At 34.9% G+C, this 24,807-nt stretch overlaps 1 protein-coding gene across 1 annotated transcript in view; it reads right to left on the bottom strand.

The window, feature by feature from the left end:
• LOC114335746 (baculoviral IAP repeat-containing protein 6) overlaps window positions 1-24,807 on the bottom strand; it is a 214,717-nt gene that overhangs the window by 131,092 nt on the left and 58,818 nt on the right. Inside the window, exons 7-9 of the mRNA XM_028286039.2 lie at window positions 20,738-21,194; window positions 15,177-16,407; window positions 2,966-3,750 (exon numbers count right to left, since the gene is read on the bottom strand). Of these exons, the coding sequence (XP_028141840.1) occupies window positions 2,966-3,750; window positions 15,177-16,407; window positions 20,738-21,194 (2,473 nt within the window). The remainder of the gene's footprint in view (window positions 1-2,965; window positions 3,751-15,176; window positions 16,408-20,737; window positions 21,195-24,807) is intronic.

Genomic DNA, 24,807 nt, shown 5'->3' on the forward strand with positions numbered 1-24,807 from the left:
AGGGACTTTCAGCACTCGGTAATTATGTAATTTTTTATTCTGCGTTTAAATTTTTCAAAAATACTTACTAGTTTTCTTATAATTCGAAAGAAATAAATGCATTTAAAAAGAATTGTCCCGAAATTTTGCGCCTACCCTCTTAAAAACGAAATACAAAGTAAACTTTAAATACCAGTATTTGCTACAAATACTTATTAGTTACTATTTGTTACTTTTAAATTAAAATTTCAGAATAGAAGCCTTTTAACCTTTTTGTAATTAACTCGTGTTCTTCAATCAGAAATAATTAGACTAGCTTTGGAAATAACCGTTCGCAAGTCACTGATGTTCCAATGACACTAAGGCGTTCTTGAGCTACTTGTGCATAATAAGGAAAAATATATTTATTTTCTCTCCGCCATTTTAACGAATCTTCATTTCGCGGCAACAGATCGCATTCCCTAAATCTTTGCATTTCTATTATTGCCCTGCTTGTCGTAGTGCCTCGTGGCTGATCCTGCGATCCCATAATATCATCCGGATCTGCAGATGTTTTCTCATGTTCTAATAAAATTTAAGTCGTAAATCCTTTATCTTTTTGTTCCATTCCAAGTTTTTCTGCAATAAGGGCGATTCTATTTTCTGTGCTATTTCCGCATTTGTTGGATCCTTAAAAGGAATTAGTCGAAACCTTATTTTGCCAAGAAAAGTTGAAATCGACAGTTTAATAAAATTCCACTCATACATTGTTGAACTAGTGTTTACGTACATATTTGTTATGCCTTAACAATTTTTTCCAGCTGAATAAATCTTTCCAACATATAAAATGTCGAATTACAACATGTGGAAACATATTGCAGTAATTTGAGAGGATTCACGTTTCCTGGATTTTTTGAAAATCTAAAAGTTTAGCAGTTGCTTGTAGAACTCTATTTAAAGTGGCTAATGGTATTTTTATTTTGGTTAAATTTTTAATGATTTTCTTATATCACTTTTGATAACAACATCTGAGGTAGAAGTCGAAACGTCAATAAAATCATTTTTTTAAGTTAAATTGTGGCTGATTTCCTCATCCTTTAAGCCATCGTTAACAATAAAGTTTATTTATTGTGTGTGCAAAGCATCCAAAATGTTTCATTTTCACATCATTTTGTGTACCACCTTTAACATTTTGTGCATTATAGGAAACAATAATGTATTACAATTTTGTTTTTTTAAGTTGTCTAAGTTTTATAAGACAGCTTTATCTTACAAATATTGCATGATGCATAATTATCATCCACTTATATAAAAACGTTCCATAAACTACTAAATTTTTCTATTTTTGTTTGGCACTAATGGCATGGTATGCGTTCTAATAGCAAACCCAATTTTGTAATAGTGACCTAAACAAAATAATAACACGTGTAGAATTTTACGATGGTCCATAGTGGTAACACTTTTTATTAGGAGTTTAACATACGAATATTTCGTTGCTCTGTTAAATCACAATTGAATCGGTCATTGCGAAAACAATCTAAAACCATATTTCGGGTAAAATGACGACGCTTTTCAACGCCATTAAATTTACATATAAATATATACATAAACATTTAAACTTTTTTTGCCTTTCAGAAAGATTCATTTATAACCCATAATACTTACATAAAATATTGTATTATCTCGGAATATCCAACTATTAATAAAACTATTTTTACGTTTCCTTAAAAGTTTACACATTGTAACATGTATTGTTTTTACAATGACTGATTCAGTTACAGACAAAAATCACAATAAATAAAATATCACTGTATCTTTATTTAGCCCACCTCTAGACTCGTTCTGCTGATTTAAAACAGACTGAAATGGTAAATGTAGGCGGGCTTTTGCATTTGCGTAGCTTAGTTCAGAATCCAGCAGTCGACTGAAGTATTGAACTTGTATAATATAATAATTATTTGAAAATATTTTGTTGGCCAACCGCCTAGAGCCGAAATACATGTATTGGCTATGATCCCTTTAAAGATCGCTGGACCTGTATTTGTTTATACTAGAATAGTCACAAGCATATCTCTACATAATTATTTGGAAGGAAGGACTACAATTTTGTTATTTGCTACATTTAAATGAGGTTATGTGCTTAAAATATGAAAAAAAAAACCATCGAAAAATATAGTTTTTTTAGAATTTAGAGTATATTTCGGTCTGAAAATGGCCAACATGGTCCTGCTATTAGAAAATACGGAAAAATAGACGAAAAATCGTTCTTTATTCACATGCAATTGAATTTATGTTTCAAAAACATGGGAAATATATCAAAAAAGAGGGTTTGTCGTGTTTTCGGCATGTTCTGGTGTGAAAATGACAATGTTACGGAGAAATAATTATTGTAAATCTAACCCTACCATTCAAAAGAACGGAAAAAATGCACGAAGAATAATTATTTAGAAGTTTGCCAAAAATTACCTACAGTAAGATAAATGAAAGAATACCCATGAACGAACATAATAAAACACGCTGTATTTTTCAGTCACCGTGTCACACAAATAATTGGCCAGCGCACGTACATGTAATAATTATTGTTACATGTACTTGCACTGGACAATTTTCTTTGTGACACGGTGACAGGAAAATACAGCGTGTTTCATATGTTCGTTCATGGGTATTCTTTAATTTTTCCGACTGTACATAAAAAAATTTAAATATTTTTCCTGAGCTCAATTTTGATCCGAAAAATCTGAAAAAAGTGTGTTTTTGAGCCTAAAAATATATGTTCATGACTTTTTTTAGATTATTTAATTCAACATCGAAAACACTAATTTTTTGCAATAGGGGATCCCTGGGGCAACTTAGAGAGCTAAAAATTTGGCTAACGGGGGGCATCCAGCTGAGTGCAGATTTTACCATCTTGTCCAGTTATACCCCTTAAGTAGTTTAATAAGTGAAGTTAATTAAATTGTAGTAATTTACGTAATAAACCTCTAATCCTAGATTTATATTCACCTACCTTTATTTTCTAAATATCCAGAATCTTGCAGCATTTCAATAACCCATTTGTTATACCCCGGTTTTTCCTTGACGTCATCTTTCATCATCTTAATTTTATCTACCAACTTCTCCATACTGTCTTCTATCAACTGTTCACCACCAACATTACTCGAAAAAGTAATAGGAACGTTATGGATGTAGGCTGAATTGATGTTACAGTCTGCTTTCTCCACTCTAGTACCTTCACTGGACCAAATACAAGAGAAATGAAGAGGCTGCGTTTCTATGAGGCCTTTTATAAGACGAAGGGAAGCTATGTTCTTGTATTTAACTTTGGTCGATGAAGGGGATAAAATATCTTTAGGATTAATGTTGTCTTTGTTGAAAGAAAACGTGGTAGGATTTGGAACGTTTGGAGACGAATCTTGAGCTTGTTGGGTTGAAGAGTTTGCTGTTATCATATAAGTAGCTGTTCTGTCTCCTTTGACGTACGGTGGCGGTTCTACATCAAACAATTCTGGTTCCATTGGTGTACCATACAATCCATACCTTCCTCTTAGTACCAAATGGTACGGGTTTGATCTGTTTAATAATTCATTGGCTACGTTACTAAGTAGTGCTGTACATTTCGATGCTATCATCGATTCTTTATTCTTTGTGGTAACTTTTAATAACAAAGAAAACAACCACTGAAGACCGCCGGCAGATTTTATCTGGGTTATAGAATCTAAGATGGAGAATATTCCTTTGAGGACCATTGAACTAAACTGCTCTCCGCAGGTTGTACTGATGTTCTCAGCTCCGCTAAAAATAAAATAAGGTAAGTTTTAAGTACGAGTGTATTATAGATGTGTAATTATTCAAAAATGTCAAATAAGCACCAAATGCAAACTGCTTTTTCGGTAAGTGAAAAAGATGAACCACAAGGTAAGTTGTAAGTTCGAATTTGAACATTTCATAATCATCATCATCATTGGTATTTTACGGCCCTAGTTGAGCCTGAACTTTCCAATCTTATTTATCTATTCAGTCTTATTATTTACAGCTTGATGGGCTGGACTTTCCCAATAGACTATCCACCTACACTCACCGGCACGAAAAAGGGGAACCCAAAAAAATTGGCTCTTATTTCCTAAAACTGTTGTCCGATTTAAGTGATTTTTTTAATATATTATAGCCTTACTCTTTAACAATATCTCTGTAATAATATTGTTGTTAGACAGGAAATTGTCATTGTATACCGGGTGTATCAATCAAACTGTGTTTTTTTATAAAAGTTCGGAACACTCTGTGGCATATCCTAGCATTTATAAAATACTGAAATTAAAACCCAACTATAGCCCCAGGTTTTCTTAACATTCTGCTTTTTGATTCATTCGAGTATGTGGGATAATAAAAAAGTAAGGTACTTTAACAACTAGCCCTGTACTTCATCAATTCAGGGTATTTCTAAATATGTGCGACAAACTTTAAGGGGTAATTCTGCATGAAAAAATAATGACCGTTTGCTTGATAAACATGTGTACGCAAATGTTTCGTTCACGAGATACGGTATGTTGAATTTTTTCTTACAAATTGACCATTTATTTATTGCTCTAAAATCGGTTGATGCAAATGAAATCTGGTAGGTTTTAAGAGAAAGTTATTGCGCATTTTTTTACGTACAACTAAAAAGTTTATATTCACCATTGGCGTGCATACGGGTCATACTACCCGGTCATGGTACCCGTATGCACGCCAATGGTGAATATAAAATTTTTAATTGTACATCAAAAAATGCGCAATAACTACCTCTTAAAACCTACCAAATGTCATTTGCATATCTCAACCGGTTTTAGAGCAATAAATAAATCGTCAGTTTGAAAGAAAAAATTCAACAACCTATATCTCGGAAACGAAGCATTTGCGGACATATGTTTACTAAGCAAACGGTCATTATTTTTTCATGTAGAATTTACCCCTTAAAGTTTGTCGCACTTATTTAGAAACACACTGTATTGATGAAGAACATGACTAGTTGTTAAAGTACCTAACTTTTTTATCATCCCACATAAGCGAATAAATCAAAAAGCAGAACGTTACAAAAACATGAGCCTACAGTTGAGTTTTAATTTCAGAATTTTATAAATGCTAGAATCTTCCACAGGGTGTTCCGAACTTTTAGAAAAAACACAGTTTGATTGGTACACCCGGTATACAATGAAAATTTACCTATCTAGCAACAATGTTATTACAGCGATATTGCTAAAAACAAGGCTAAAACATATTAAAAAAATCACTTAAATCGGACAACAGGTTTAGGAAATATGAGCCATCAAAAATGACCCATTTTGTGGGGTGCCCGTTTTTCGTACCGGTGAGTGTATAAAGGCCTTGGAAAAATTAAACTTCAGACCCTTCTTCGGATTTGGTCATATCATCATTACACCAAAGGCCGAAGAAAACGGAAGCAAGAGAATGGCCAAACTCTCAGCAAAAGCTTAAGAGGACCGGCTAAAGAGAAAGGGGAAATATCATCTTCCTCACAAGGCCAGCAGTAGAGGATAACCTCTCTAAAGGTCAAATCTAGACACAAAGGCAAAAGTGGAGCCAATAAAGAAGGCTCCATCAAAGGGTCTGGGAAAAAGACTCCTTAAGAGAAACCAATGACTAAGTTCATACAGGCGAATATTTAACATTCCAAGGCCGCTTCATATACCTTTGGCAGAAGATTCGCAAATGAAGCTGCATATCTAGCATTAATACAGAGGTCTTGGGGTACTGGTATATAGCCCGATTAAAGAACAATCTGACCAAAAAAAAATTAAGAAAGGATGAAAATTTGGGAATAGGTAGTTGAAATTGTCTATTATTATATAAGAAAAAGTTTACAATTCTACATCCCCTCCATTTTACAAAAATGGAGGGGAATGTCCCCCTCTTGAAGGTAAAAAAATACATTCGAAATAAGACCGGAATTGGATAAAATAACTAATTCTAAACAACTTTTGTTCTATAGAATTTTTTCACTAAGTCAATAAATCAATAAGTTCAAAGTTTCAATAAGTCAATGTTCATGTTTAACAAAATAAAACATGTTTTTGAACGGTTTTTCGGAGATAGCTCAAAAAGTATTTTAGCGAAAAAATATTCTTAGCAAAAATAAAGCTCATAAAAAATTTTAAAAAAAATGGTGTATACATGAGGTCTGTAGACCCAGTAGAAGCAGAGTTGCAGCTAATGAAAAGTAGGTTCTTCTTCGTCAAATTCCAAATCGAATATTTCAATGCGAAATAACCCAATGAAAGTACGAAAATACTGTGAATATTTCAATGTAAAAATACGAAGCACTTTTCGGGGAAAATTCATTTTAACTTTTTTAAAGTGTTTAAAAAAGGTTTATTTTTGTTTCTAAAAAACACTTGTAACATTAAAAGTAAGTGAGTTAGGCTCAAAATATTGTTGGTCTCTTTTATTTTTTGGTAAAAAAATCACTAAAATCACCCCCTAATTAGCATCACAAATAAAATTTATCATTATCTACCACTTCACAAGTTACTTTGCCTATGTATTATTTATATGATCTGTAAGTTTCGTCGGTTCAAAGTGCTTCTTTTTGAAAAAGATGTAGTTAAAATGGCTTGAGCGAGTAACTAATCACGAGTTTAGGCAAATTTGGAACAGCCCTAGCATAACCAATTTTTGTCTAACAAGAAAACAAAAAATCAAAAATATTTAGAAAAGCAAAAGGTACATTTTATTACTCTTTGAGATTTTTGGTATTACTAATAATTTTTAAGTTAATTCCATAAACAATTCCGATTTTTTTCAAAGTAAAAGAAAATGTGTATTTTAAACCCTATTTTTTCAAAACTCACTTTAAACCAATGAAATTTATAGATAATATAAATAATACATAAATAAAGTAACTTGTGAAGCGGTAACGATTTTCGCCATTTTTTTACCAAAAAATAAAAGGGACCAACAATATTTTGAGCATAACTCACTTACTTTTAATATTAGAAGTTTTTTTTAAACAAAAATAAACCTTTTTTTAAACACTTTAAAAAAGTTGTAATGAATTTTCCCAGAAAAGTGCTCCGTTTTTTGGTTATTTCACATTGAAATATCCGATTTGGAATTTGACGAAGAAGAACCTACTTTTCATTAGCTGCGACTCTGCGTCTACTGTGTCTGTAGACCTCACGCATACACCATTTTTTTCAAATTTTTATAAGCTATATTTTTACTATATATTTATACAATATTTTTTCGCTAAAATACTTACTTTTTGAGTTATCTGCGAAAAACCGTACAAAAACATGTTTTTTTTTTGTTAAAAATGAACATGTTGTTCTGAAGCTATTTTCTTGTGGCATTTTTATAATCAAGTATATTCAAATGGGAAATAAGCCATTTTTTTGTATTTTGACAACGACACCCGACTTGGGCGTCGAAACGTTAATAAAATCATTTTTAGGTAAAATTGTGGCTTATTTCCCATTTGAATATACTTGATTATAAAAATGAACATATTCACTCGCAAAAAACTCGAAAAGTATTAACTTAGCGAAAAAACTCTATAGAACAAAAGTTACTTAGAATTAATCATTTTATACAATTTCGGGCTTATTTTGAACGTATATTTTTTCACCCCCGAGAAAAATTTATTCACCCCGTATTTTCCAATTTTTGAAAAAGGGAGGGGATGTAGAATTGTAAACTTTTTCTTATACAATAATAGACAATTTCAACTACCTATTCCCAAATTGTCACCCTTCCTTTATTTTTTTGGAGGTTTTCGTAAAATTTTGTGTTCCTTGATCGGACTAACAGGCCGAATTGGCAGCCTATAGAAACGAATCTCATTATGGCACATCAATGCTGGTAAACCGACGGCTCTAAAACGGATGAAAGAGTTGTATCTGGAGTATATGGATGAAAACCAAGGCCAAGCCTTAGTAAAAGCCTAGGTAATCAGAATACTATTTTCCAAGCGAAAATTTATTCTATTCGCTCCGTGCATGATCGACGCGACCGATTTGGAACAAATGGTCACCTACAGAGTATTAAAACGGTAATAGAAAAGACTATAGAATACAATCGACCACTCGTTCTGTAGTGATGTTGAAAAAGTATCTATTCGTTACAAAGTACTCGTTACTTACGAATACCGAAATTAACGATTACTATACAGAGAGGCAAATTGTTACTTTGATTACTCTGATTACTTCGTTACTTCGTACCAATCGTATCAGAGCGAGTACCTATTTGAGTATTGTATCTACAATCGGTTGATATCGGAATCGGACCGGTATTCCACGAGTGTTCGGTATCAGTAGTTAACTAAAATTTTATCTATGAAGGGCGAAGACTATGAAGAGTTGGACATCTTGGATATTAAAGCACCCTATGTAACGCACAGCTGAATGTGGCTGAATTTTTATGTTTGTGGGTCACAGTGTTGCCATGATGTTTTCTATATATTTCTTTCATAATTTCAATCAATGTTAAATGTACCTACAAGAATAATAGAATAATAACGTTTACTTCTCCGTCATTATACTAGGTAAAATGACAAATGAGGTGTCAAATGAAAGCTTATAATCCAAGGATAATTCCCGTCTACCTGAACAATTTGATTTTTTCTGAAGAGATTAATATATTAAAAACAATTTACGAACATATCAAAAATTGTAAATATAGATTGTAGCAATAAAATTTACCCTGTATTTAAGAAATTTTGTTAAAACAAAGCAGGCATGTTTGTTAAAACAAAACAAACATGTTTGTTTTGTTGTTATTTTGTTTTAAATCCTGTAGATTTAAGTAATTATTGTATATTATAATTGAAAAAAGAAAAGAACAAAAAAAAAAGAGAAAAAGAAAAGAAAAAAAAAACAAAAAAAAAATAAAAAATGCAAAAAAAAACAAAAAAAATAAAAAATGCAAAAAAAAAAAAACTAAGAAGATGTAAACCTCCGCGAGGATGAATCGGGTTTACGTCTTAGCGTAGTAAAAAAACAATTTATAAAAAATAACAATAAAAAAATTAATAAAAAAAAAAACAAATTAACAATATAAAAAAAATGCAAAAAAAAAATACAAAAAAAAATAAAAATTTACAAAAAAAAATGAACAACCAAAACAGAGTATTATTTAGATAATAATTGTAGATAATAATGTTAGTTTGTTATGTATTTAGAGTTAGAAATACAGAAAAAATTCCTCTGATTGAAAAATCAAATTTGTTTGTTTTTAAAATAACAAAATGTCTGGCTAATTGGCTCGGCCAAGGCCATCAAATTCACTCAAAAAAAAAAAAAAATCCAAGGATAGTACTAAATGTGAGAAATTAGACCTAGATTGTCTGTCCCTCAAAAAATAAGCGTTATATTGGGGATTTCTAATGTTGACATTAAAAGTTGCACTATTTTTTTTTTCTATAAAACATTTTGATCTAAAACTTACCAGAAAACTTCTTTGTACTCTTTACTTTAAAATAAACGTGATTGAGAAGCTAAATTTTAAACTTCGTCAACTTTTGCGATTAAACTTTGCAATGCACAAATCCGCACCTTTTTCTTTGAAAAATTCATAACCTTTATCATGATAAGAATAAAAACTTGAGGCAGATACCTTTGTCTTCAGAAATGTTACAGCTATATAGTGTAAAAATTTCAGAAAAAAATATTAAAATGGAACAGAGTTGTAGCGAGGTAAACGCAAAAAAACGTGATTTCTTTTTTTTTTTTTATTTTTAGGTTAATATTGCGATTTTGACAATGTTTCCCCACATAAAATTCAAAATAAACTTCATTTTCGTTTTCAGCACCCGCGAAAATATAAAGTATGAATAAAATTAGCCATTCATCCCTCTGTGGTCAGTATCTCGAAAACTAAGCGCTTTTTTGAGGGTGTCACGCTCGTGTATAATATCACAAAAATTGTAACGTGATAATATGAAAAAATAGAGGATACGTCAACGATGTCACAAGTGATGGTCGGATCGAACGCCAAAATCTACACAGACATATTGGGGTGCTTTAATATCCAAGATGTCCGAAGAGTTTTACAGGACTACAGAGCGCTGAGAAGTAGCTGAAACAGAGGGAGGTATATCATTTAACAAAGCATGCACCCAGAAAGAAACAGATGTCTATATGATTTGTCGAGGTAGATAATTCACAGAATTTCACAATGTTCGTTCTTTTGAAAATAAAAATGCAACACATTAGATTTTAATAATAAATACACACTATTCTTATCAGGCCTAGAAAAAAAATAGCTTAGATTCAAAAGTAATTATAGTATCCTACTAATACTAATACAAAATATGTACTGATAAATGCGATTCTCGATATGATTACCGGTACTCAAATACAAAAGTAATCAAAGTAACGAATCCAGAAAGAAACAGATGCCTATACGATTTGTCGAGGTAGATAATTCACAGAATTTTACAGATGTTCGTTCCTTTGAAAATAAAAATGCAACACATTAGATTTTAATAATAAATACACTTATCTTATCACGCCTAGAAAAAAAATAGCTTAGATTCAAAAGTAATCATAGAGTATTCTATTAATACTAATACAAAATATGTACTGATAAATGCGATTCTCGATATGATTACCGGTACTCAAATACAAAAGTAACAAAAGTAATCAAAGTAATCAAAGTAATCAAAGTAACTATAATCAACATCACTATCGTTCTGGATTTTGTAGATTTCCATAAAGCCTTTGACAAGGTAGAATTTGACAAAATCCTGAAAGCACTACAAGCATGCCGCATTGACTATCAATACACTAGGTTAATTTACAATACATACAAGAACGCAACTATGTCAGTGAAACTACATAAAAACACGGATCATATCCCAATCGGCAGAGGAGTCCGACACAGGGCGATACCTTATCGCCTAAACTGTTTACCCCAATACTAGAATATGCTTGTAAAAAACTTAACTGGGAAGAGAGAGGCCTGAATATTGACGGTAGAATGTACAATGTACATATCTCTTTGAGGTTGTCAGAGAACGTCTGCGAATTTCAAATTTGTTAATCTTCTACCGTCAATGTTCAGGCCTCTCTCTCCAAAACAAAATAAGTCATGAAAAACCTAGTACCTAGCGGAAATATCAATATTGAAGACAACGAAGTAGAGCTAGTGGGAAAATACATATACCTTGGACACGAAATAAAGATCACAATAGACAACCAAACATGCGAATTACAAAGAAGAATGGGGGACATGAAAGGAGCCTCCACGTAGATTGTGATCACTTGTGAATACAATCGGGCGTCCCCTGGAAACGAGTAATGTCGGCTAATCCTTTCAACACCGGTGCACCAACAACACATATGCCATCAGAATGAAAACGGTCTTTATCAAGGCCATTTTTGATGACGACCTCAATTAATATTGAAGGATTATCAGCAGATAAAGAAGACCTATTGTCTAATATGGGCAGAGAACATGGTGTCGATGTTCTACTGGTTCAAGAAACCCATAGAGGTACTGTAAGCCGCAGACCAAGGATTCGGGGTATGAGGCTTATACTGGAGAGACCACACGACCAATATGGTAGCGCAGTCTTCGTCAGACCAGATATCGACGTAGCTTCCACATCTCTAACAGATCAAAATGACATCGAGATCCTCACAGTGGAGATAAACTCCTGTACAGTAACGTCAATCTACAAACCACCAATCGCTGACTTTGCTTTTGAAGAACCGAGTAACTTTCAATCACAGCATATCAAATTCGTACTGGGTGACTTCAACTGTCACAGTGTCGCGTGGGGTTATAACGAAACAGATTTCAATGGCGAAGAACTAGAAAAATGGGCTGAAAGCATGAACCTAAAACTTATTCACGATCCAAAGCAGCCTGCGTCGTTCAACAGCGGAAGATGGCGCAGAGGTTACAACCCAGACAATATATTTGTCAGCGACAGAATTGGAGACCGGGTGACAAAAATTGTTGGAAGCGCCCTCCCAAAGACAAAGCACAGACCAATAATTTGTCTTTCCAGCGCGGCAATCAGATATGAAATTGTTCCTATCAAGAAAAGGTTCAACTTTACTAAAGCGAAATGGGAAAAATTCTCTGAAGCATTGGATCAAGAAGTTTCCCAGCTAGAACCTTGCCCTGATTCATACGATAAATTTGTAGAAATCGTAAAGCAAGTATCACGAAAATTTATCCCTAGAGGTTGTCGAACTGAGTACATATCGGGGCTCAATGAAGAATCTAAACCCCTACTTAAAAGATATGAACAGCTATATGAAGAAGACCCTTTCTCGGAAGCAACAATACAGGCTGGGGAGGAAATGTTACATGCGATATCCGCCAACAGAACGGAAAGGTGGTGCAAGCTGGTCACGAGTCTGGATATGAAACAAAACAGCAGACGTGCCTGGAAGCTGATTCGGAATCTTGGCAACGATCCCGCTGCTCCGGCAGTCAACATGACAGAAGTCACACCCGATCAGACAGCCCATCGTCTTCTAATGAACGGTAAGACGACATCAAGAAAGAACAAGGTGAGAGCTCAACGGAATATCGACGAAGAAAGAGATGTTCTAGATACCTCTTTTTGTCTAGAGGAGATGAGAGGCGCGATTCACCAAATGAAAGATAATAAAACGGCTGGCCTAAACGACATACTAACAGAACAAATAAAGAACTTTGGACTAAAAACCGTAGAGTGGCTCGTAAAAATGATGAATTGCTGTCTCTCTTTTGTGCCACCTTTTCAAGGCATTTGAAAGAATGATACTGAACCGGATCGCTGAATATGTTGAGACTAAAATTATTTCAGAACAAGCAGGATTCAGACCCGGAAAGTGCTGCTGCAGTCAAATTCTTAATCTCATCCAACATATTGAAGATGGTTTTGAACGGAAAGAAATAACAGGAGTAGCGTTCATAGACCTAACTGCCGCCTATGACACAGTTAACCATCAACGGCTACTCGCAAAACTCTACGAAACTACAAAGGATTTCCGACTAACAAGGTTAGTGAAATGTCTCCTCCAGAATAGACGCTTCTACGTAACGCTCCAATCCAAGAACAGTCGGTGGAGGGACCAAAAAAAAATGGGCTACCACAGGGAAGTGTCCTCGCGTCGATTCTATACAACATATACACCAACGACCAACCCATACACCAACAAATAAGACAATTTATTTACGCTGACGATACAGCTGTGGCAGCTCAGGGAAGAACCTTCAATGAAGTCGAAGTGAAACTGACAGATGCCCTGGGAGACTTAGCTCTATACTACGATAAAAACCATCTGAAACCCAATCCCACAAAAACCCAGGTATGTGCTTTCCACCTTAGAAACAAGCATGCCCGAAGGCCGCTGGAGGTGGAATGGCGTGGTCAGATGCTGGAACACAACGAGACGCCAAAATACCTTGGCGTCCGTCTGGATACAACTCTGTCTTACCGATACCACTGTCAAGATGTCAAGAAGAAAGTAAGTGCCAGAAATAATATCATCCGCAAGCTAACTAATACAAAATGGGGAGCACAACCACACACTCTCCGCACTTCTGCCTTAGCATTGTTTTTCGGCCGCGGAGTTTGGAGCACCAGTATGGGCAAACTCTGCTCACGCAAAGAACATCGACGTGGCTCTAAATAAAACGGTTCGTATAATATCGGGTTGCCTGAAACCGACACCTATCAAAGAGGTATACCCCATAGCTGGGATTGCTCCACCACCTATCAGGAGGAAGGTCACGTCAGAGGTAGAACGAAAAAAAGCAGGAAACCGACCGAAGACACCCCCTATATGACCACCAAACTCAGCCAAGCAGACTAAGATCTCGGAAAAGCTTCCTGAAAACATCAAGATCCATCCCCGAAGCGCCAGAGACGCGCCGAATACACCTATGGCAAGCGTCAGCTACCGCGACACATTTTCCTCCCTCGGAGGAAATGGCTGCTGGACACAATTTACCGTATCCGACTTGGAAAGCGCTAAACAGACTAAGAACCGGCGTTTCACGTTGTGCTAGTAACCTGAAAAAATGGGGATACCAGGTGGACGATACCTGCGACTGTGGCGCGGTTCAGACCAGCCGGCATCTACTATCATGCACAGAGATGAGAGAGACCTGCACAGAAGAAGACTTAATTATAGCAAATGACAGGACCATCTATGTGGCCAACCATTGAAAAAACAGAATTTAAAGTTGTTGGTGTTCCGGACACGGAAAGTAAGTAAGTACAAAGAAGAATAAACCTAGCATGGGCAGCCTATGGTAAACTCACAGACATCTTTAAAAGCGATATATTCTTTTTCTCATGATCATCTTTCAGTGCGTCACAGTTTTTTGATTTCTTTCTAACGCATTAAATTGTATGTGACAGAAAAAAAGGCACGTCCGTGTTACAGACATTTACAACATTTATTCTAGTTATTCTAGTTGTCGATAGATGGCGCCATAATAAAAAAATATTTTTTTTAATTAGATAATAATATTACAAATATAATCTGTATAATTTATAAGACTATACAAATCAAAGAAAATACCATTTTATAAATGCAAGAAACACATTTGATTTGTTTTTATTCCAAATTGAAAATAAAATGTGACAACTGTCAGATTTAACTAAAATGTCATGTTAGAATAAATGTCATAAATGTGTATTATCACGGACTTACCCTTTTTCCTATCATTTGTTACGCACTGAAAAATGCTCATGAAAAGGACAATACCAATTTCTTTAAAACGTAAAAATTTGACCAATATGTGTTCTCTGTGATGACCTATGGTGCCGAAACTTTGATATTGACGGCTACAACTTCTAAAATGCTGCAAATAGCTCAGAGGAAAATGGAAAGGTCAATGCTGAGTATATCGCTTAGTGGCCGAGTTAAAAATGAAGACTTAAGACGAAGAACAGGAGTTACCGATGTAATTTCCCGAATTGCCACACTGGAATGGAACTGGGCCGGTCACATCGCTCGAATCAGTGATGAAAGGTGGACGAAGAGATTACTTGAGTGGAGGCCGAGATTAGACAAAAGAAGTAGAGGAAGACCCCTACTCGTTGGACTGACGATCTAAGAAAATGTCAAGAAATTTGATGTAAAGTGCTCAAAATAGAGCACAACGGATAAAAATGAGGGAGGCCATATGTCCAGCAGTGGAAGCAAAAGCAAATGAATGAATAAGTAATTGGATATAAATAAGATGTGGTAAATGTGAAAAAAAGCCTAACTTACCTGCAACAAGTAATAATCAATCGAACTGTTTTGTGAGCCACGCTTCTGCCCCCCAGCAAGAGGCATTGGTGCAACAATACTGCCAACTGCTCTTGAATAATCGTTAAAAACTCAAATTGTTGATTTGGTGCTTCCCCGTTATTACTCCTATTCCTACTGAGCCTTATAGAGGCGATCCAATCTAGCATATCTAGCACCATGCCGATATCATCAACATTGGTACTACATATCGCAGTAACTAGTAAGGATTCGATGAAAACATTGGATTCCAACATTAAGTTCCTCTGTACGCGATCTTTTGAGTTTTCTTGTTGCTTAATCGTATGTAGAGTTACACTTAGTTCATGTATAACATCACAACCCATGTAGATATCGATTTTTCTAGGTAATCCTAACTTGTCAATACCAAGACTTGATCTGTCTACACTTCTTTTCGTTTCTGTTTTATCATCTTTGGCATTAACGGCTCTAATGTGAAGAAGCAAGTTCCTAACCTTGGTTTTATATAATTTGGGACTAGTTAAAGTGACAATGCCGCTTTGTTCCGTTAGATCTAAATGGGAAGCTAAATCTGTAGGACCAGCCAAGATATCCGCATTTTGTGCTCGCAAATATTCCTGTGAAGTTACAGGGTTATCTGCCCATTGCAACATATCTATTGTGACAGTTTCATCAACAGCAAACCTGACATCTCTCTTGTGGCCTATTCCGCTTTTGTTTTGTCGTAAAAGAGTGATTTCTACATTAGGAGATCCACTATCGGGTTGAAGTGTGAAGTGGACATCGACATGACCTAACACAGTTGAACTAGGTAGCGTTATTTCGAATATATGTTCGTCCCAAGTCGTGGTATCGGTCAACAGTCTCCAAGTTTTGGAATTCTGCTCGCCCTCACATTGTGGTTGTCTTCGCTGTCTTAAGGACTGTTGAAACTCGCTCCAGCAAGGAGGAACCACGACACAATATCCGGTTTTTAAAGGTTCGAAATCGCAAAACAATTTCAAGTTCTTCAAATCGTTGGAAGGAATCACGTATACTGGTTCTTGGAAGTATCTTAGTAATTCTGAATTGTCCAAATTATCTGTCGATTGTGATAGAGTGTTTGTGTTCTCCACGTGCATTCCAAAAAGATCGTCTTCGTCGTGATCGTCACTTGATTCGTTTTCAGCGTTGCTAAGAACGTAAAAGTGAAGGGAGCCTTTTTTCGTTGAAGCACACAATCGGTCCAAACCTAAAATGATAAAAGAGTAATCAATAAAGTGAGTACAGTAAAACCCCGATAAGTCGGCCCCCGATAACCCGGACCGATTTTTATCAGACAAACATTTCAACAATAAAAATGTATGTAATACACATAGTTTCAAAAGCTATGCATCACCCCTCGCATTCACGATGTTTACGCTTTTATAAATCCGTATCTTCATCACATCTTTAATGGACCTTTTTTTTTAAATAGACCATTTTTGGTTTTTTATTTTATTTGATTACCCATTTAATTGACCTGGTTTTGCCAAGATGTAAACATTTGAAAAATTTATTCTGGTGAAATTTTCGAAAACGTGATTAAAAATGAATCGTACTTTAATTTCTGAGTTGAACCATATAAGAATTATCGATTTAGTTGAAGAAGGCCATTTACAGCGGTTCGTGGCGGAAAGAGTGGGTGTTTCTCAGAGTGATGTCTCACTGATATGGAATAGGTTCCTGGAGACAAACTCGATACGGAATAGAGCTCAGTCTGGTAGACCCCGAGTTACCAATGATCGACAGAATAGATATATCAGAATTTTCATCTGTAGAAATTCTTCTGTGTCTGTACCAGCCCTCCAAAGAGAATTCAGACATGCTACAGGAGTCAGAGTGTCGTTGGCTACAATAAGAAGAAGAATTTTAGACTCAGGTTTGAGGAGTCGTCGACCAATAAGAGTTCCTCAGCTACAACCTAGACATGTTTTGGACCGCCTCAAGTGGGCTCAAGAACACATACAGCTCCCCCAACAATTTTGGAATTTTGCGAGACGAGACCAGAATCTGTTTAAATAGTGATAACTGGCGAATTCGTGTGTGGCTAGTTGTGCAGCTCTTGTTGGCTCTCGCCACACACAAATTCGCCGGGTATCACTATTCAAACAGATTCTGGTCTCGTCTGAAAAAAGGACAAAATTCCAAAACAGTTGGGGGAGCTGTATGTGTTCTTGAGCCCACTGGAGGCGGTCCAAAACATGTCTAGGTTGTAGCTGAGGAACCTTTATTGGTCGACGACTCCTCCAACCTGAGTCTAAAATTCTTCTTCTTATTGTAGACAACGATACTCTGACATCTGTAGCATGCCTGAATTCTCTTTGGAGGTCTGGTACAGACAAAGAAGAATTTTTACAGATGGAAATTCTGATATATCTATTCTGTCGATCATTGGTAACTCGGGGTCTACCAGACCGAGTTCTATTCCGTATCGAGTTTGTCTCCAGGAACCTATTTCATATCCGTGAGATATCACTTTAAGAAACACCCACTCTTTCCTCCACGAACCGCTGTGAATGGCCTTCTTCAACTAAATCGATAATTCTTATACGGTCCATCTCAGAAATTAAAGTACGATTTATTTTCAATCACGTTTTCAAAAATTTCACCAAAATAAATTTTTCAAATGTTTACACTTTGGCAAAACCAGGTCAATTAAATGGGTAATCCAATAAAATAAAAAAAGAATGTGTGTGTACTTTGTACGCACGTAAGAAGATATTCTTCTATTATATAATAGGTAATTTAAACGAAGTAAATATACTTAAAAGGTTATTTGTACTTATTTTATTTAAAAATCAAACTAATTTTCTTATCTACTACTTTCAAAAAAGAAGAATATCTTCAAAAATTATATAATAATATACTTACAATCATAAAATCTATAAAAAAAATAAAAAAATAATAACTTGCTTGGGGCTTGAACCCACTTCACGTCTACCGCGCCGTACGAAAGTTGACGCCATTTCAAACTGCACCAAACTCTCGTATACGTCATGTGGGAATATACACAAACTAAACGTTTACACCATAAATTTATATGAATTTAATAAAATTATTAGTTTGATTTTTGTCGAAATAAAATACAACAAAATATAGAGTAAGAAAACGATATATGAGATGAAGATTTGTAGAAAGTTTGTTCGTAATCAGATTATGTAAATCAAAGCATTGCCTACTAATAGGTAACTACATTATTTTGTTTACATTTTCCAAATAGATAGGTATTGAAACTATTAGGTATTTCCAACTGAAACATTTAGAATTATGTACCTGCGGCTTTTCAAAACTATTTATTATTATTATATATATATTATTATTTATAATTATTTATTGCATAATAATATTGTGGCTTATTTCCCATTCTAAATAGTTAAAATTTTCAAAACTATTTAAAAAGTCACTATAATTATAAATTTGATTTTATTTCTGTCCACACATCAATAAAAACTAATATACAATATTTTTGTTTACCGATAACCTCCATATTGAACAATTATTGACAGATCATTTCAAAATTTCAACACCCAATCAGAGCCCGTATAACAACTAATACCATACTGTCGGTGTGCGCATGCGAGCGGATCAATCAAATTTTACCCTCAATCGATTCGCCGCTAAAGAAGAATATCTTCAAAAACCAAAAATTGTATATTTAAAAAAAAATGCCCATTAAATGTGTGATAAAGATACGGCTTTATAAAAGCGTAAACATCGTGAATACGAGGGGTGATGCATAACTTTTGAAACTGTGTGTATAATATTTGAGAGATAATGGGTATTTGTGTGATTTGAACTACATATTATACGATAGTAAAAATGACTCATGGCACACGACGGGTGTCATGACTTCATGACAATGAAATGACTTCATTGTTCGGGTTATCGGAAACAACAGGCACCTGCAGTTTCAAACTGTCTTAGCATTGTTTAAAAAAGACTAAAAGACTATTAAAAAAAATTATTTTTTAAACAATGGTCTTAGTCCTCTTGTGCAGTACTGTACTGTGTAGTACAGTCGTATTGTTCGCTTCCGTTCTGTAATCGTTCGTAAATCTATTCAGATTTTGTGTTTGCGTGTTTTTTGTCTACGTAATAGCAACAAAACGTAAAAATGTTGTTGTGACAACGGAAAGGAAACTAGAAGCATTAGGTAGAATTGATAAAGGCGAATATTTAAAACCAATTGCAGCATCATATGGTGTCGGTACATCGACAGTATCGGATTGGAAGAAAAATAGAACTAAAATCAAAGAATTTTGTTTCAAAATGATAACAAAAGACAATATGGACAATCGGTGCAAAGCTAATAAAGCTAAAAATGAGAGTCTCGACGACGCTTTGTATGTGTGGTTTTGTGCGGAACGCGAATGTGGTTTACCAGTGTCTGGACCAATTATTCAAGAATCAGCACTCAAGCTGAATAAAATATTGCCTGACTGTGAACTAAATTTCACTGCGAGTCAAGCAGGCTGTGTGCTGTGCATATATATTTCATATTTCAATTATAACGGAGTTTATCTGTAAGCATACCGTATTTTATTAATTTTTGCATTTTCTCCGGATAACCCGGATTTTCGATAACCAGGATCGGCCCCGGTCCCGATTAATCCGAGTTGTCGAGGTTCCACTGTATATCGACCGAAAAATAATAGGTTTATTTGTTTATTACTGAAAAATGTTTAGAATCGTCCTGATCATGCGCAGTACAGAAATATGGACAATTTATTTATTATAGGATCAGGATTGTTTTAGACAAATACTGAACGATAAATGGATACACTTAATTATACAAATAAGTTTTCTGTGTTTGGTTGAGGTACTACCAAAGTGTTTTACATTATAATAATAATTAGCATGTCGACCCTAGTAGGCTCATGGCTAGATTGACCATTCTCCTCCATTCCTTCTTGTCCATTGCTTTCACCCTCCAATTTGTGGCGTTGTGTCTTTTTAAATCATCTTCTACATCCATTTTCCACCCTGTTCTGGGTCTTGTTTTGTGTTTTATTGGCACTCGTTTTCACAACCAACTGGCCAGTCAATTTCATAATGATTTTTTAGACTTATACCTTATCACTAACTCAGGGGAGTATAATGTGGAGTATAATGTGTTGAGTAAGTGTCTTGTTACTTTTCAAAGTCGACGTCATTGTTTTTGCAAAGAGACGCTAATTGTATCCGAACGTCTGCGGTCTTTCCGGTGAGTACCGATCCCACAAGGACAGAAACTATTTTCATTTATTAATTTATAATAAACGAAAAATTTCTGTCCCTGGCGATATTCGAACTCACGACCATTCGGACCTTTCGATCCAAAGGTAGGCGCTCTTACCACTGAGCCACAGAGGGGGCCTGTTCTGGGTCGACCCCTTCTCTTTCGATAGTCTACCCTCTGGCATCCTCTGTATGTGTCCTAGCCATCTTAGTCGGTGGGTTCTACTACCTAGTATGCTCGGCTCCCCATATAACTCTCCCAGATCTTCATTTGTCCTTCTGATCCAAATCAAATAATGTATTATACAAAAAAAACTACTTACTGTTACAATATGCGGCGGAAATAAACCCATCTCCTTCTATTTTCGCGTAACATATAACATTCAAATCTGAGAGACTGACAATCCTTAGAACACCATCTACACAAACCATCACAGCGGTACCTTCTGCTTCAGTGAGCCTTTCCGAAAAAGATCCAAATTTATCGATAACCGGCAATAAATTGATCTCTATAGGGCTTTCGTCGCTGGCCAATTGCTTAACTAATACGACATCTTCTTTAAGCTTGACCATTTTGTCGGAAAAGTCTAGCTGATAGAGCAGTAAGAAGTTTTGGGAAGGGTTATTGCTTTTTAGATAGACCAATATGTGTTTCTGGTCGTTGGTTGGCAGTATATCCGCTATTTCTAAATCTTGACACGTGCTGCATTCTTCCGGTATGCTTATACATTGGACTGCACGGGAGTAGTGCACTCTTTTCCTTTCTTGGCAATTTTTAATCTGTAAAAATAAAGATAGTTTAATTAAGATAACGATTTTTTAAAGTGTTATTTCGATATATTTAACAAAATATACAAAACATTCATAATACCAAATGATTGGCTGACATCGGTATTTATACCAATACCAAAGAAGAAAAACTCCAACAAATGTGAAGACTATAGGATTATTAGCCTGATGAATCATATGTTGAAGTTTTTGCTGCGAATAATACACAATAGAGTATACAATAAACTAGACGAACACACTGGTCAAACTCAATTTGGTATCAAGAATGGCTTCGGAGCAAGAAAAGCACATTTTTTAATAATTGTGCTAGTTGAAAGATGTAGAGATCTCGATTCTCAGTATACTTCTGTTTCAAGACTTTCAGAAGGCTTTTGACCTGGTGAAACATGATAAACCATATTTTAAAGCCATGTAATATCGATGATAAAGTCTTCAGGATTACTTCAACCGTCTACCAAGCACAAAAGGCTAAAATCAGAATAAAAAGCGAAACATCCGGAAAAATCAATATCGAGAAGAGAGTAAGACAGGGATGTGTCCTGTCACCTTTGCTGTTCAACGTTTACTCTGAGAAAATATTTAAGAAAGCTTTGGAAGGCACCTCGGATGGTATAATAGTTATTTAACCAACAAGTGTATTAATAAGGACGATTAACAATTGAGATATTTTAACGTTAATGTTCGAGATTGTTAATCGCCATTTTAACTCACGAGTTCGTAACAAAACTTTTCCGTCGACCGTACTTTTCAGAAATAAAGATATCTTAGTTTAAATTTTTATTTACTTAACGATAAACAACAATTTTTTCAGCTTTTATTAACTTTATTCAAAGTTTAATTTTCCTTAGTGGTAGTTTTATTATTGTAAACATTAATATTCGAAATAGTACAATTACTGAAATTAAAGGAAGGTATTGATAAATGATTATCTGCTGTGTATCATTTTGACAAATTTATATTTAAGTCTTCTTGGACCTCTGTAAATTCTGTGATAGAAGAAGAAGCGGTGGTGCTAAAGGAAGTACTTTGACAAGGTTTAGTGGTATTTTGTCCCAAGAGTTTTTCAGCCGTCTCAAGTTTATTCTGCATAGAATTATCTATATAACCTTCTGCTACAGCAGTCGATTTCTAGCCACCTAGTCTTTTAATAGCTGAAAAGTCTGCACCACTGTCACACAGTATTGAGGCAGAGGAACGTCTAAAACAATGCCCAGTGTAGAGATGCGGGTGCTCTAATTTCAAGAATTTAGAAATAACGGAAGGAATTTTGGAAAATGTATTTATGCCAACTGGCTGTGTTGAACATTTGTTATTTTTATAAAAAATGAAAAATCGTTTATGTGGTGTGTGTGCCGGTTTTAAAGAAATATAGTTTTTGATCGCATTGAGAATGGTATTTGCTTCGTTATCTACTATGGTAAATATTCTATTTGTGTGTGTTTTTGATGCTTTTATTGTGACAAGAAACTTTGACCCCAAGTCTTGAACGTTATTTGTTTCTAATTTCAATAGTTCGTCCTTTCTTAACGCACCAGCCACTCCGAAAATTAATGCAACCTACAAAATGAACTGTTATGAAATACGAGTATTAAATATATAAACTTAATTTACTGGTTTACCTTTATCATTAGAAACACGTCGTTAGGAGCATCAGAGATGAATTTCTGGACTTGTTCTTTTTCAAGTGTTTTTGATTTCTTTGGTACATAACCTGTTCTTTTTTTCTTGATAAACATAATTAACTTATTATATTTAGATATAATATGTTTGATTTTAAACTTAAGGTTGATTTTAGCATCGAATATTTGGGCTACAAACTTGCTGTTAGTCCTTTTTCGGCAATGTTTGAAAAATATGTCAACAATACAGATTCTGAATATCGTATTATTTTTCTCTCGTCACACCATGCAATAAATTCAGCGTATGTTTTTTCGTACAACACTATGCTTTTTTCACGCAGTAAACTTAAAGATATTTCATTTCCAATTTCTGCCACTTCTGGTGGAGTTATAAACTCTTCGTCAATATCCATCTTTTGATTTTTCAAATACACAGAATTTTAAACAATAAAGTAAATAATGACAGATAGTACTAACAGCGGCTACTTGATTTTAAATTTTTTAGTGGGAATATAAATAGGTATATGTTTGGTTGCCTACATCACAGGTCACTGCCAATCACAGAGCGTTTAATTAATTTATGCAAGCAATGTATGTTGTTTTGCCTATAATGAAATCGTTCATTAATAGGGGTCATTAATCAATGATTTTGAGGGTGTTAAAATTGATCATAAATGGACGGTCGACGGAAATAATTATAAACGGGCAATGTATAAATAACCTACGATACGCTGATGACACGGTCATTCTGGCAGATAAAGCTGAAGCACTGCAACGCCTAATGGACCGAGTAACGGCAGACTGTAGAGAATTTGGAATGAAAATGAAGTTGAATACAAAGAAGACAAAAACGATGTTCATCAGCAAGCACCAAAACAGAAGGATGAAGATCAATGTCGACGGAACAGATTTGGAAAGAGTAACAAGAATAACGTACCTTAGAAGTAATCTTGATGAAACTTGGGACCACTCACTAGAGATAAGAACACGTCTGGAAAAGGCACATACAGTGTTTTACAAAATGCAAAAAGTTCTATGCAACCGCCATGCCAGCTGGGTATCTCATTGTGCTATGTTTTATCCACCTTGCTCTATGGTGTTGAAGCCTGGACAATGCCAGAAGCAATACAAAAAATAATCCAAGCATTCGATCTCTGGTGTTACCGTAAAATGCTCAGAATATCCTACATGAGCCATACGACAAATGCGGAAGTCTTGCGGAGAATGCACAAGCAAAGAGAGCTTATGCTTATAATAAAAGAACGGAAAACACAATATTTTGGTCACATCGTAAGAAATCAAAAGTATGAACTCCTCCAACTTATAATCGAAGACAGAATCAATAGCAAAAGACGACCAGGAAGAAGACGCAACTCTTGGCTTAAAAACCTACGACAATGGACGAATATGACCTCCATAGAACTATTCAGGGGGTGCAAATAAGATTAAATGGGCAAATGGCCAACGTCCTTAAGGATAAGGCACCGTAAGAAGAAGTTATTTTGATATATGTATTCTACTGCTCGCAATTTACTTAATTAATCGGCTTTGTTTAACTTTATTCATGGTCCTTCAAGCCGGATCATACGTTACAAATATAGAATATTAAATATAAAATAAGATCATGTTTAAGTAAGGTCATAATGTTAAATAGTAGGAATAATAAGTACAAATAGGACAAAGAATATTAAAGATAAAATATTTAAATAAATACTTAATAAATGAAGTAAAAGACAGACGTACTTTCAATCATTTATCGTAACTTCCGACGACCAGTTTCGCTCTCTAAAGTATGCAGAGCATCTTCAGGTCAACGGTTACAAGTCACTAAATGCTACAAATAAAAATCAAGAGTTAGAACAATGTCTGGTTGTAAAAGATGCTAAAGATCCATAAGATCAAGCCAATATTGAACAACATACATAAAAGTAGTTAAGATAGCAGACAAATACATATGCATGTCAACTCGGGGGCGGTAACAAACG

This window comes from Diabrotica virgifera, chromosome 6 (assembly GCF_917563875.1).
Source record: "Diabrotica virgifera virgifera chromosome 6, PGI_DIABVI_V3a".
Taxonomy (NCBI): domain Eukaryota; kingdom Metazoa; phylum Arthropoda; class Insecta; order Coleoptera; family Chrysomelidae; genus Diabrotica; species Diabrotica virgifera.